Below are 15512 nucleotides of genomic sequence, written 5' to 3'. Positions count from 1 at the left end.
CTTTTCTTTAGAAAGGAAATTCCTACTGTTTCCTTACTACCAGATTCATTGTGGTATTTATTTTACAGCTATGTCACATAAAGAGTCCAAATAGTCCACAGGTTGTAAAGTAAGAATTTATATTAAAGTCTTCAAAATTTCTCAAGCTGTAAGACAAATTACAGCAGTGAAAGTACAACAGGGAGCAAAATAGTATCTCAAAGGAACTTTTTCCTTCAGAAAGCTTTCCTTTGAAGACTTGAGACAGGAAAGAGTTGTGTGGTCCACAGAACAATGTGGAGTGCTTTGCCGGGAGAGTCAGGTTAGTTGTTACCCATGATATGGATTTCTGAGTCATTCTGTTTCCCAGCATCAGAGTGGCTGATGCCAAGAAACAGAGCACTGATCCTTTGCAAAGCTTATCACGTATCAGCAGAAATATAAGGTATTTTCAAATTCACATTTACAGTTAACCAGGATAAAAGGAAAATGTACCCAATAATTTGCTGACTGCATAAAGTACAATTTGCTAAGCCCATACTGGTTCATTAATGCAATGGAAAGGACGATGTATTCCTCTTTTACTCACTGAAGCAGAGAATAAGCACTGCAGCCAGAAAACATTTTCCAAAATATTTGCTGCAACATAATGAATAACAACGTTTCAGAGCAAAAACAAAAATCTAGTATAAAGTATAAACTATCAGCAAAGCATATATTCAGATATATAAAGCGGTATTTAATAGATACAGACAGTTTTTCTACAGTTACATATACTTGAAAAACAAACCGAAAATACTCTGAAGCGTGGAGTCATTGTGTTAGAAAGAAGTATTTATTTTATTTAACTTAATGTCAGAGTTTTATAAAGCTTTGTTGGCATGAAGGATTCATTTTATTCAGCTCAGTCTGAACAGAAACGCCTGTCTTGCAGTTTGAGATTTGGCATTAAATTTGTCTGAAGCAGATCCACATGAGTGGTTGGAGCCATTTAACAGCATCTGCATCCAGAATGCATATGGTGCATTCAGCACTCAAGGGGAGTTATTGTTACCAGAAAATCAGAAAGCACAAATACTTCAGAGTAGGAGCTGCAAGAGGTGCTCTCTGGAATCTTTGTTTTAGATTCTTAGCCGTATATTTCAATGTGTATTGGATTGAATCAAAGCACTTCACTTAGAATAATTGGTAATGATTGTTAGAATGAGTTTAGCATTCAGTTCAGTGCAATAATTAAGAATTTAGAAATTAGTTTATAATCCTATCGCTTTTCTAATGTAAAAAATGATTAAGAAGAGTTTAGCGTAATTCTTACTCAGAACCAGCTACGTGGAACAGAGATGTCAGAGAAGAGGTAATATTTAAGAATTCTGGAGTAAAGAGACTTTTGAGCTCTGGGATGTGAATGACAAATGAATATAGGCCTCTGGAAATTGTTTTCTCTCCAGAGAATATACTGAAATAATGCACACGTATAGAGGCCACAAGCTAATTTTAAGGCCAAAGGTATTTTCTGCACCCAATAGATATTGAAGTCTGACTAGGGATTATAAAATCTTAGAAATCTCTTATATATATATCAGGGCTTTCTGTGTTTCGTGGTTGTTGATGGAGAACCCACTAATATTAGAAAGGTTTGAGAACTCTTAAACCTTTAACTTTGCAAAATGAAGCTCTGTCATGAAAGAAGGGAGCAGAAGGGACAGCAGCAGCACCAGGTGATGACTGAGTTCAGGAGAATTCTGCTTCATGTGGTAGGATAACAGCACCAGGGGGATTTGTAGGCTGGCAGGGCAAACTCTGAAGTATTTTTCAGTCATATGTCTGCTAATGCTCTTCTGCTGCTATCAAAACAGAGCATTTCAAGTGGAATCTAGTATCGGCTGCACCAAAGATTACCTGGAAATTCGTGAAGGAAATGCTACCGGCACGCTGGCAGGAAAATTCTGTGGAGACTCCTTACCTTCAAATTATACATCTACTGTTGGGCATATCCTGTGGGTTAAATTTGTCTCAGACAGCTCAGGCACTGATGTTGGCTTCAGGGCCACATTCTCACACTGTAAGTAAATGCCATTTAATTGAAAATTGTTGTTTCATAATACTTCCAAAATGATTCAGAAAAGTGCCAGTTTTTGGCCTTGCAAAGTCTTATTAGACAATGTTCACTGATATCATCAGGGTTATGAATTCACTTAAAATATGTTGTGAAATATCTACTAAACTTGTGTGTAAATATACTAGATAAACCATAATCAGATGAATTAGACATGAAACTCTTTTATAACAGAAAATGTTTTTAAAAAATTGATCATATTACCTTTTCAGACACAAAAACTCCATGGGAAAAATACCCACAACATTTTGTTATTTAATGTTTCTTAGGAAGAAATGAACGTGAAGTAGGCAGGATGAGAATCATAGAATCATAGAATGGCTCAATTTGGAAGAGCCATTCAAAATCATCTAGGTCCGATAATGCGAATTTAGCTATGCCACATTCCTATTATGACAAGCTAAAGGTGATCTCATTGTAAGAAGTTTTTAAGCTTTGGTTATTTTTGGTGATGGGTGATTTTCTTGAGATAAGGGCACACTGTATCCCTACAGCCAAAAAAATAAGTAGGTGTGTATTCCTTGGTCTTAGACAGAAATCGGAGCCTCATGGCACTCTCTATGCCTAAGTATGTCAAATCAAGTGGGTTGAAATCATGAAAGCTATATTGCAGGCTGGGGTCTAGTGCTTTTAATCTGTGTGAAGTAGAGGCAATAGTTGTCTCTTGTTTTTTCAGTGTATGGAAATGATATTGTGGGAAACAGAGGACAAATAGCTTCACCACGGTGGCCCAGAAGTTACCCTCACAATTCCAATTACCAGTGGAGGATAAGTACCAATGCTTCACAAGTTATCCATGGCCGTATCCTGGAGATGGATATTGAAAATCATTACAGATGCTATTTTGACAAGCTAAAGGTGATTTCATTGTAAGAAGTTTTTAAGCTTTGGTTATTTTTGATGAAAATGATGAACAGAGGAACTTACATATAAGCAGAATTTCCAAGGATCTGACTGGGATTCCTTGTTTTTGCCATGTTATCTTCAATAATTATAATAATATCAATAAGATATAGGAAGAGATACTTACTCTTTGACTCTCTAATGGTTATTTCCAACCTATAAGTTTGAAATATATTAAAAATAAGTCCATAATGGATATCTCAATACCTATAAAATTAGGTTATTTTAAAAACCTACCAGGAACAATACCTTTGTAATTTGCTTTTGGCAGTAGGAAGTTACCTCTTCCTGTTTACCTCTTCCTCCTAGAGTACAGACAACTTTTTTCAGGCTAAAAAGCAAAGTAAGCATAGTGCAAAGCAAAATGGAGCAATTGCTTCAGAAGGGAAATGGAGCTTTTTCCTTCACCTCATGCCAGATTTTAATGCCATCTTCTTTATTCTAATTCAGCCTTTCTTTGTCCATCCCTGTGAGAGCAAAAGGAGTTTCTTAAATCAGCTGACATCCAGTGGGCTACTCAAGGATCTGACTTAAAGATTAGATATTCAGTCTAATGTTAACGTTTCTTTGTATTTCTCACCTTTCTCTACTGAACATTTTTTTTTATTGGGAGGAAGAGGACAAGAATAAAACTAGATTTGAAAAGCAACAAAAGGGAACCATCTTGTAACTAACCAAGAATTTAGCTTATAGGTACATGGAAACGTGTTGTTATGGATTTATTTGGCAGAATTTAAAATGTAAGTTTTCCTTGGGAAGAAGAACAAAACAAACAACCAACTAAAGAGTATCTTTTTTCTGGTACATGATATTGTTTTCTTTCTCAGCAAGAAACAAAGTTGTTCTCATGGACTTTTTTTCACATGGGAGGCAAGTCAGCATCCCCACAGAGCAGCCCTGTGATAGGGAAAGAGTTTAGTTTGATGGGTTCCATTCAGGTCTTTTGCCCATGAAACTTTACATCTAACAGTATAGAAAGGTAGGGAGACATTGTTCCCTTTTAGTAAAAGGGATTTCTCTCTAACTGGATTTTGATGAACAACCATCTAAGTCCTACTTGTTCATTTAAAGAGGGTAGTTTTCTCCTTGGAGATTTTCTGGATTGGAGGAAGATAAAAATCCTACTCTGTGAGGAATGACACCGTCACTGTCTTTTTCTCATTGCAGGTATATGATGGGCCCAGCATTCATTCTCGTCCTATTGCAACATACTGTGGTGCAGATCCAGCTTCTTTTGCATCCTCTGGCAGCACACTGACAATACAGTTCCAGTCAGATTCATCTGTGACTGGAAGAGGCTTTCTTTTAGAGTGGTATTCAATGGAACCTTCTGCTCCCACACGCACAATTGCTAGAGGTGGGTCTTCACTGTGCTATTTGGTCAACAGTGATCTTGCCAGTAATTTACTGTGGTTTTCTTAAAAATAGAACTGCAACAACAAAAAAATATGAACAACTCCAAACCAATCCTCACCACAAGGAGAAGTTCTCACTATTAACTGACGGAGAGTTTTCATTGATATTTGAATTAAACATTATAATAGACATTTTAAGCTATTTATAGGGACTCTCAAGTACACTATTTTATAGTACTTTAACAACAAGCAAGTAGATAGAAGGTCATTTTTCTTAATTCTGCTAATACACAAAAGCTAAACATGGAAAATGTCTCTCTCTTGAAATACTGTTCTTGAATCACTGGCCATTATGATCTGAAGCCTTATGCTAGACTACATCTTTCAGAGAGGGTATGTTTGGCCTGATCGTTAATCTTTTTGAGAAATAGCTCCTGACAGGATAGGAGAACTGTCTATTGTACCATTGGTTTTCTCTGTACAAGTTCAGCAAGAGAAAGTTAAGACTGTCTAGGACATAGGACAGTGTCTTCTTTCTAAATCCAAAGACAAATTTCTAGGGATCCCTGGGGCCCTACAGCATAGTGGCAGCATGTGCTTTTTTATGTTTTGTATTCTGGGAGAGCACTGAACAACCATACATCTCTGAAAGAATTCCATCTTGCCTGAAACCTAAAGCTGAAACTTTAGGAGTGGAGAAAGAAAAGCATTTCAGTTGAAAAAGGTCTAAATTCCTTCCTGAAGTACAGTCTCTGTTATATTGTGGTAGATCCTTTTATATACTTTTGTAAATATTCTTCATAGTAAAATATACGTATGTGTAATCTTTATAGTTCTGGATTTCAGGCTTTGAAGAAACCCTTTCCTGTGAATACACACCCTATCATTGCACACCCATTGTTCTTAACACAAGACTGTCAAATTAAGTGAAATGTTCAGTTTAAAAAGAGGATGTTTACATTTTTGTCTTCTTGTACATCGTAGGTGCATGTGGAGGGACCGTGATAAGTGAAGAAACACCTTCATTCCTCTACTCGCCAGACTGGCCTTTGAATTACAGAAATTTTGCTGACTGTGTGTGGCTGATCAGAGCTCCTGGATCCACTGTGGAGTTTAACATCCTGGCCCTGGACATAGAATCCCACAGTTCATGTTACTATGACAGACTTACAATCCAAGATGGTAAGAAGCCAACCTTGCCCTACCCTAATAGCATGAAATAAACACCTAAGTTCTTAGGACCTGTGTCTTGAACATAAGTAATCTAGGTAGCAATGGAAACAGCATCTACATCAGTATCGTTTCTCTAGACTGAGACATTCTGCTAGTTAAAACAAAACTAGCCAAGTGTAGCAAAATGTTTGGTCATCTATAAAAATATTTCTGTGAGGGATTAAAAAAATTTTAAAACACCTGCCTGAAAATGGGAAAGCCACAGCAAACAAGAAAGGCAAAGTGAACTGATTTTAATTATTAATTACTACGTTTTCTTCTTTTGATTTCAGGAGACAATGGTCTTTCTCCATTGCTAGCTACTATATGTGGACGAGAACCTCCTGGGCCAGTAAGATCGACTGGAGAGACGATGTTCATCCACTTCGTATCAGATGCAACTGTCACTGGAGCTGGATTTAATGCCTCATATCACAAAAGTAAGATCTGTTTCTCTTCTTTCCCAGATAAATTTTTGCCTTGCTGTTAACAACTAAGTATAAAAAGAAAAGACTAATGGTGGCATTTTTATCATCTGTCTATGATCTATGCAATTGATCACAGGGATCGATTATCCATTCTCGCAAACATACATTAAAAAATCTCTGACTCTGCAAAGGTAATATTTTCTATTTGCTCAACAACGTAAGGCAACAAAGCGCAATTCAACCAGAGTGGTCACTTTTCAGAAGTAAAAAGTGTATATGCAAAAGGTCATAACAGCTTACCTGGGGGGTGAAAGACAAAGAATATCCAACTAAGAGAGGGAAGTAAATGTCTCAAAGCTCAGACACACACACACACATACACCAAAAAAAAAAGAGAGAAACAGATACTGATAGTACAGAAGCTCTTGCAGGAATGTCACTGGTTTGCAGTGACACCCTTCCCACATGCACCCATAGCTGATAACTGATTCCTGAACAAGCTGAGGCACCAAGGAAGGTGTTATGATAATGGACAGCTAGGAGAAGTTTTTTTTACCACCAGCTTGAGTAGCTGACAGTGGTTAAGTCTGTGCTAAAAGCAATGAACTCAGACATCATGAAAGTCACTCCATGAGAGGTCCATGGCATAGCTGTTTGCCTACTTGTCTGTTAAGTCTGAGTTTCAATGTCGAGATATTTGGTTGCATCATCTTGCAATCTACTAAAATGTATTTGGGACATCCTTCATTTTGTGCACCACTCTCAACTTATCAAATATTTGCTTCAACATTTGCTCTTACCTGTAACAACTTCCCTTTAAGAGACACTTGTTTCCTTTTCTTCTGAATCAATATTTGAAAGCTGACACTAATATTTTTCTCTTTGCTTCAACTCCTTTTTCTCAGGTTGCGGAGGCTATTTACATGCAGACAGGGGTGTGATCACATCCCCCAGCTACCCTCAGGACTATACTCCTAATCTGAATTGTTCCTGGCGTGTATCGGTAACCCCTGGATTCATCATAACCGTCCATTTTGAACAACCTTTTCAGGTTAAAAGTGAGGATGCTTCCTGCAGCTCTGGTGATTACGTGGAGGTGAGGTTATTAGCAAAGTCCCAAATTCTCTAAGGTTTTAAAGCTTCTGAATCTTGCAGGTTTTATTAGCAGTGAGACAGCACAGGTTCTTGAGAGGTAGAAATAACAAATTGAAAAACCCCAGAGATTATTACTCTGTTTCTGTCTTACTTATTGCTGTGCATTAATTGAACACAAGGTTATTGTTTCTCTCCGTGTATGGAAGTATTGAGATGGAGTATGCTCAAGGCTTGTGTGACTTTAGCAATCTTTTTTCTTCTAGCTTAAGAATGGGCTAGATGCTTCTGCCCCACCCTTGGTGTCTGGAAGGGGAAATGGACGCTTTTGTGGAAGCAGCCCCATCTCCACCATGTACACCACAGACAATCAGCTATTTGTCCACTTCTTTTCTGACAGCAGGAATGAGGGTCAAGGATTCAAACTGAAATATGAGGCTAAGAGTCTAGGTAAGACTAGCAAATGAGCACGAGTTGTGTAACTCAATAGATATAAATTGCAATTTCTCCTCTTAAGGAGGGTTTTTGTTATAAATCCCAGCCCCAACAGAACGTAAGTCAGTGAAATCAGATGTCTGTAAAAATGTCCTCTTTTTTTCTATGGTGTGTGACTTCTGATCCTATTCTCAAATTTCTCCTTTGTAAAGACAACCAGATGCAGCTTTTCGAAACTGGAGATAATAAAGTAAAATTATCTTGGAGTAGGGAAACCTTTGATTGGAAAGTAGCCTCTGAAATTAAGGAGAGATGTTCATAATTCATGCAGAAAAGGGAGAAAATATTCTGTTTCCAGGCTTTTTATTTTTTGTTTTTTATTTTAAACATTCACTACCCAGTACAACTTCTAGTTATGTCAAGAATGATGTACTCTGGTATGTCTAGAAAGGTGATAACATTTCTCACAAGATTTCTTTCAGCTGAGAAAATAACATTCCCTGCCAGAGCTCATGTTTTCCAAAGAATGAAATAAAATGAGGACTCATGTTCCAGGGGTAAATCAGGGGTTGGACATTTGCAGTTATTCCACTGCATTTGTGACATGTGCCACCTGGGACACCAGGAGGCCTGCTGTTAATCAGCGTAATTAAACACAACTAAGGCAACATGTCAATGTACGCAAACTTTTAAGTGCTTGTTTTCTTGTTTTCTGCCTACTTTTCTATGTTGCCACAAAGAATCATTGCTAGCATTTCTGTAGGGGATTCATAAATGGAGTGGGTGAAGCTGTACAGTAGTGTTTCTACTGTTTAACTAAAACTCTCTGTTTACCAGAATTGTTAGAATAGGCCTTTTTTTTTCTCTCTCTCTCTTCTTTTTTTTTTTTCTTTTGACAGAAAGCTTCTGACCAAAATGAAGGTATTTTTGTAGGATAAAGGACCAGAACTAATCCTCATGTTTGCTCTGAGTGACATTTCTCATGCATTCATTATTACATTAAACAGGCATTTCAATCATTTTGGCATTTGGAAAGCAGATGTAGGGAATGATTCACAGTAGCAGTGATGACTCTGATCTGTTGGCTTTTCTTGCTTTGAGAACTGGGATAGGAACAAGGCAAGAAGCCTGTTGTGCTTGGCTAAAAAGCTGAACTAAGGAAGACCTAAGAGCGGTTTAATTTAAGGACCAGAACATTTGTAATTGAGAATTAGGTAAATAGTAGCACAGGAACATAGGATTCTACTGCTTTAAAATGATTTCCCACAGCAAGCAGTGAAAAACATTCAGTTTTGATGTAGCTGTATGGCACTGAAAGAAAACTGTTGGAATATAGCGATGACTCATATTTTCGATGCCTCACCCATTTCCTTAACATGTTGTTTTTGTTTGGTTTTTTTATTGGCAATCTTTTCTTTCCCAGCTTGCGGAGGGAATATTTATATCAATGATTTCAACCCCACTGGATATACATCTTCCCCCAACTATCCGAACAATTACCCCTCGCACGCTGACTGTGTCTGGACCATAACTGCTCCTAATGGACATGCAGTAGAACTTCAATTTGAAGATCAGTTTTACATTGAACCTTCACCAAAGTATATATCCACATTATTTTGCCTGCGTTTCTTCCAAGACTTCATCCTAATTTTTTCTTTCCCTGTTACTTTCTCTAATTCCTCCCAGAGAACATTTCAATTTTTCTAATCAAAAATGATGAGGAAATATTTAAGAGAGATCAGTGAAGCTATTGAGTAACTAGTACTGCAGTGCAAGATACAGATAAATATTGCAGACAGAGAGGCATCCATACATGAAAGGTGTTTTTTCTGTAAAATCTTCGCCCTTGAGTCTTTTCATTTTCAGATTTTTATTGTGACTATCAACTAGTTTTAAGTCCAGTCGATTGTCACCGTCTGTCTGCTGGTTTTCAATGAGTCAACATGTTTGGCATCGCACTCCCTGAAGCATGAAACAAGGCCTGGTTTCCAGGTGATGTAACTTAACTGATTTGGAGATAGGCCAGTATACCCCCCAAACAACCCTCACCTGTGAGGCCATATTCAAAAGAAAAAAACATAACAAAACAAAACAAAAAAAAATACAAAAAGGTGCAGGAAAGAGAATCCCAAAGGTATTCTTTCTGAGTTCCCAGGATGTCTTCTGCAGGCTGCTGCATCATTCTGAAGGCAAAGCCATTGGTTAAAGTGTTTTAGGTCTTTTTATGCCCACCTACGTATATCCCCAGATTTGAATTTTTATTCCTTTCAGTGGTGTTATGTCTGTTCTGTAACTCACTGATCATCAAAGAGGTTTAATAGCAGAATGCTGCCAAAAAAAATGCATGTTAAAGATGGTCACGACTACTTCACTGACTTTATAACCTCCCAAGAATACACTTTTGTCAGATCTGATTATGGGCTGGGTTTGAATGAATCTCGGTGTTTCCAGCACTTCTTTTGAATCAAATACTGAATGACTATCATTGATCATTAAGTTGTCAATTCTGTCCTGGTCACGGTGCATGGAAACTGATCTAATTTACTACAGATTTGTGGCTTTGTACACTTACGTGAATGGTTGTAACAATTACTGAACAAAAAATTCTCTCTTCTTCTAGCTGCACTTCAAGTTACCTAGAGCTTCGTGACGGTGCTGACTCAAGTGCCCCTGTCCTTGCCAAGCTTTGTGGGAGTTTGTTGCCAGGCTCACAGAGATCCTCAGGAGCTGTCATGTACCTGAGATTCAGATCTGACAACAGCGACACCCACGTGGGATTTAATGCTAAATATTCAATTGGTAATGCTTCCATTTATCAATTTCTCTCATTTTGGGGAAGATTTTGGTCTCAATCACCAGGCTTTTTAAATGGAACTTAAACCATGCGTAAGAGTTAGACTGGCAGACATTTGCTTCTTTCAATTAGTTTTAGTGCTATGACATCAGAATCATCGAATGGATTAACGTCAGCACATTCTAGATCTAGCAAGAGATGAAAATTATGGAAATATGAATAGGAAACTGATTATAAATCTGCAGTAGTGAAAATAAAGGCTGGGTCACCTCTCATCAAAGACAGTTATCAAAGGGGCAGTAGCATAATGGTGAGGTGGATAAAGTCATGCAGCATAAATTAATTTTCATAAGCAGAAATGTGAAAGGGAATGTACAGATTAGCAAAGAGCAGAAGAACTAATCAGAAGCTTCTCAGTGCAAATATAAATCATTGTAGAATAATGCTGCTAGACAAACAAGGGCAGCACAACAATGGAGTGGAAAAGAAATGGGTAGCGAGACTTATCTGTCAGTCGGGAAAATAAATATTTTAAAATAATTTACTTTCAGTGTGCAAAAATAGTATTAGAAAGCACTAACAAATATTTAAAATAAAAAATAGTATTTGATCAGATCAGAAATATGGTACCTTTTAATTTTTTTTGGCAAATTTAATAACCTTCATAGGTCAGTGACTGTTATGTTAGTGTTACTCATATAGGAAAGTCTTGGACTGTTAGTTTCTCAAAGGCAAGGTAGTGAACGCTATTGTTTTACGCAGGATTTTGCTGATTGTGTTAAATCAGCAAAAAAAGACAGAAAATGTTAGTATACTGAGCTATTATACATGTATATATCCATAGAAGATTTAAACAATCATCTCAACTACGTGCCAGTCATAATGGAGCAAAGCACTAATCTCTCAAAGCAGACAGTATGTACACCGTTCTTAGTGTCATGAAAAGATATCTTGCAGACACACAGGCTACACTGTAAAATCCAATATATTCCATCAGGGAATATTGTTTTCTGTGAGCCATGTGATGAATTTATTCCTGCAGGTACCACAGATAAGTGAGTGAAAATTGAATATAGATAGTTGCTTCCTGAATTATGTGTTTTTTTCCACACGAACCACTCCATCACTCTGTCACATGAAGTGGTATCTAAACAGGAAGGAGCCACAGGAAAGAGAAGAGGAATCTGAATCATAGCTTTAGACAAAAAACAACGATTACTTTTTGCCAGTAACCAAACATTTAGATCTACTTTTAGGAAACTAAGTTTTTTTGTGAATATTTGATACAGATTTTCATACTTTGAATGCAAGATGTTTTTTATTATTTTTCTCAGAAGAACTGTATTTTCTAGTAAATATGGATATGGGTAGAAGTTAGACATGGTCCTTGAAATATGTGAGTCTATTCAAAATAAGGAGAGATGGGCAGATAGGAATGGGTGCTTTCAATGGAAGTGGTGCAGGTGGCAAAAACAGATTTGACTGGTTGAATTAAAAAAGAGAGTGTGGACTATTTTTGGTCAGAACGCAATTCTCAATGTATCACCACAGCTACAGAATAGGATGCTTGTACCTTGGCTTTAGGTCTTGAGCTTTCTTCTAAAAAGCAGCTCATCTCTCTGAGCTCCTTCAATCAGCTTAGCAATGTTCTTGCTTTTGCAGCTCCCTGTGGTGGCACAGTGGCAGGACAAACTGGTGTCATTGAAAGCGTGGGATATCCTGACCTTCACTATCCAGACAACCTGCTGTGTGAATGGTTTCTGCAGGGGCCCAGAGGCCACTATCTTACCATCACACTGGAAGATTTGGATATTCAAGACACCTCTGAATGTGCAAATGACTTTGTGGAGATCCGAGAATACAATGCTTCTGGTCTGAGATTTTTTTCAGTGTTTGTCCTGTCTTTGCTAGTAATGCTGGGAAACCTTACCAGAGGTTCCTGAAAACATTCCCCACTGGGCATATAGTGTCCCTTTTGAATGTACACTGTTTGCTCCTGTCTGCCTTGCTTGCTGAAAGAAAGGCAAACAAAACCTTTCCCAGCAATTTCCCAGCAGTAGATGGATTTTACTAGTTTGCATAATGTGATCCTTTGGTGTCAGTGGAAATAGAAATAGCATACTTGATAAAAAATTGAATTTCTGTATTTGATTTTTACAGGAAATTTGTTGGGCAGGTACTGCGGTAACACTCTCCCTGATGCTGTGGATACCTCTGACAGTTTTGCTTATGTCAAGTTTGTCACTGATGGATCGATAAATGCCCGAGGATTCAGACTGCGCTTTGATTCCAGTACAGAAGGTTGGATTTGCAAGGCTGCAAGTTACTTTTAGAGCAGAAACATACTGCCCAATATATAGTCTAGTACAGCATACATTGTAGATCAGTTATTTTTGGAGTGGTGCATATTTGCTCTTCAAATTGATTGCTAGGTAAAGTATGAATAGAACTCTCTGGTTACTGCTTGGACAAAACTTTGAAAGGCAGGAAGTCCCTGTAAGGGATGTGTTTCAGTGTTAGATTTCAAACAGCAAAGCACACTTCTCTGCACCTTTTCTCTGCAGTAGTCTCTCCAGGGATGCACTGCCATACCCTTCTCTTCATGAGGAGGAAGGTAAAGAAATGCTATGATATTCCTTTATGTTATTCTTTTCCTTCTTTTACGGTGAGTGGTATTCTTAGATCTCCCTAAAGCCAGTAGTTTGGAGGTAATGCTTTGTTTTGTTTTCTCACTTTAAAGGGTATAATTTATTTGTTCTTAAAATTAGTTAATTTGGGAAAGGAGAAAGAAAAGGAGCTGATTGTGTAGAACTTTCCATTAAAAATGAATCACCACCTTGCAGAAGTATGCTCTCATAACACAGTTTAGCATACCAGATTTCTCTCCTTAGAAGTTTTGCCTTTCTAAGGAAAAGATCTTTCCAGTCTTAACATCAGTGGTGATTCATGATAGCAGCATCACAAAACTGCTGAGGCACTGAGGTTGTAAGGAGTGTCCAGTCACTCAAGCAGGATCAGATAGATCAGGCTGACCAAGAATGTGGCCAGTTGAGTTTTGAATGTCCTTGGGGCAGACACTCCAAAACCGCTTTGGACAACCTATTCCAATATTCAATAACCCTTAAAGTGAAAAATAAGACAAAAACCTGATGACTTTTGAAGAAATTATTTGCAGTAGTTGTCTTGAAAAAATCTCCTGCCGACCATTTTCAATTCCTTATAGCTTCATCTGAAAGCTTCTTTATCCTTCATCTTTGCTTCTGCAATAAAATAACAGAGTAGGAAACAGAATCCAAAGGAATGTTATTTCGCTCCCAGGACCCTGTTATGCAGATGAGAAACTGTGTTAGCAAAAATTAAATGCAGGTGGTTACAGAGATTAGACTATTCTAATGGAGTCTGTGAAGATGAAGAAAGAGATGTACTCTCTCAATGTACTCCATTGACTATGTCTCTGTATTTGAGAGAAAATCAAGTATAGCCTGGCAAGCTTACACCATTAGTCACAGAAGAAAAATGCACATACCCAAGACTTTTAATATTCTTTCATCAGAGTACAATTTTATATTCATAGCAAAGATGGGAACAAACAAAATAACTGTACTGAGAAAGTATTGCTTAAGGTCCTTCATGGCTTTTTCTCTACCTCTGTTAACAAGCAGAGGAAAAACACATCCTTCCATCATTACACTAAGGCCCTGCCTAGTCATCTGAAAGGCAGTAATATCTCAATACAGCCACATTAAGAGGATTGTACTGCTTTGCAACAAAGCCCGAGGGTCACTCAGGCTTCTGAAGTCTGACATAAACCCTTTGGAGAAGGATGTGTTAATAATTAGAGCTACTATGGCCTATTAACATTCAACTGCTTTTACGGATGAATAGGAATCAAGGAACTCAGCTGTTAGACAAATGTATAAACAGAACAGGAACAACAAATCAAGCTTTCAGGATCTTTTTCTTGCATTATTGATGGGAACTTTTAATTTATTTATTTATTTATTTCTCCATTAACTCTGTAAACAATGTCCCGATATCTGGGTATTTCAGAATGCGGTGGGGATTTTTCTGCCCCTGTTGGAATGTTTACTTCACCGAACTATCCCAACCTATACCCACACAATCGAGTATGTGAATGGAGGATCACAGTGGAAGAAGGCCGGCGTGTCATCCTAACCATTAATGATATGAAAACTGAAGAACACTGGAGGTGCTCATCAGATTATGTGGCTGTGAGTATTGTGTGTGGAGACAGAATACAGAACATAATACAGCTGAAAGGTCATTTATGTCTACATCTGGTTTTAAGAAAAATCACAGTTTCATCCAGAAGAAACAGATAAATGAAAGTTAGCCCTGCCGGGTGACATCTGCTAATTTTAAAGAATGGACATTCTGGAATTCATGAGCCAGACAGAGGGGAGGACTTTAAGAACCAGGCTTCAATGTCATTAATTTAACAGTGGGTAGAGGTACCACCAGCTCCTCTAGGCTCTTATGGACACCCAGGTATGTTTGCTGAATGATCTACAGGGTTCTCACTATGCAGCCCCTAACATGGACACATTACTCTCTGTCAGCATCAATCTCATCCCATTCCTGAGACTGTATTAGAAAGAAAGAAAATAAGTCCTAGGCTAAAGTCTGTGTGAAAGAAACAGTGCAAATTACATCTGAATCAGCAAAAAGTGAAATGTTTGTATTAACCAAAGATGCCGATCAGCGCTGAATATTTTGGAGGACATTTTTGATAAAGGTGATCTTTGTTTTAAAAAGAATTCAAATGTGATCATTTGCAATGAAATGATCATGATCGGTAGCTTTAGACTGAAGCTCTAAATATTTACCTGAAATACTGTTTTCTTTCCTAAACAAACTGTTCAAATTCCGGGAACAGTTTGTGTTTGTTTTGTTTGAGTTTTGACAAAATGGTCACAAGTATGAGCACTAACTCAGCTATTGAAAAGTGTGCGGCAATCTGAGAGTACAGCCTGTACACTGGATTGAGAATCTTGGTGTCTGTAAAATTGTCTATTCCATCTGGGAAGCAAGCGTTTGAAAAATTAACCATTTCATCTGGGATGTAAGTGCCAACATTCAAATTATACCATATCACATATAGATACCAGGCAGGTGTCTCCATCAGTGCCCTTATTAGGTTATATATATACATAATTCCACAACAAAAAATCATGGGA

General features: G+C 37.7%; 1 protein-coding gene across 1 annotated transcript in view; it reads left to right on the top strand.

Moving 5' to 3' along the window:
- CUBN (cubilin) overlaps window positions 1–15512 on the top strand; it is a 134255-nt gene that overhangs the window by 80660 nt on the left and 38083 nt on the right. The window contains 12 exon segments of the mRNA XM_072328892.1: window positions 1836–2041; window positions 2772–2953; window positions 4166–4355; window positions 5338–5535; window positions 5859–6005; window positions 6899–7089; window positions 7352–7535; window positions 8944–9118; window positions 10141–10319; window positions 11977–12186; window positions 12475–12615; window positions 14365–14546. Coding sequence (XP_072184993.1) covers window positions 1836–2041; window positions 2772–2953; window positions 4166–4355; window positions 5338–5535; window positions 5859–6005; window positions 6899–7089; window positions 7352–7535; window positions 8944–9118; window positions 10141–10319; window positions 11977–12186; window positions 12475–12615; window positions 14365–14546 — 2185 coding nt within the window.

This window comes from Excalfactoria chinensis, chromosome 2 (genome assembly GCF_039878825.1).
Source record: "Excalfactoria chinensis isolate bCotChi1 chromosome 2, bCotChi1.hap2, whole genome shotgun sequence".
Classification (NCBI taxonomy): Eukaryota; Metazoa; Chordata; class Aves; order Galliformes; family Phasianidae; genus Excalfactoria; species Excalfactoria chinensis.
Note: the sequence above shows the minus strand (reverse complement) of the source record. Positions and strands in the feature narration are given on the sequence as shown.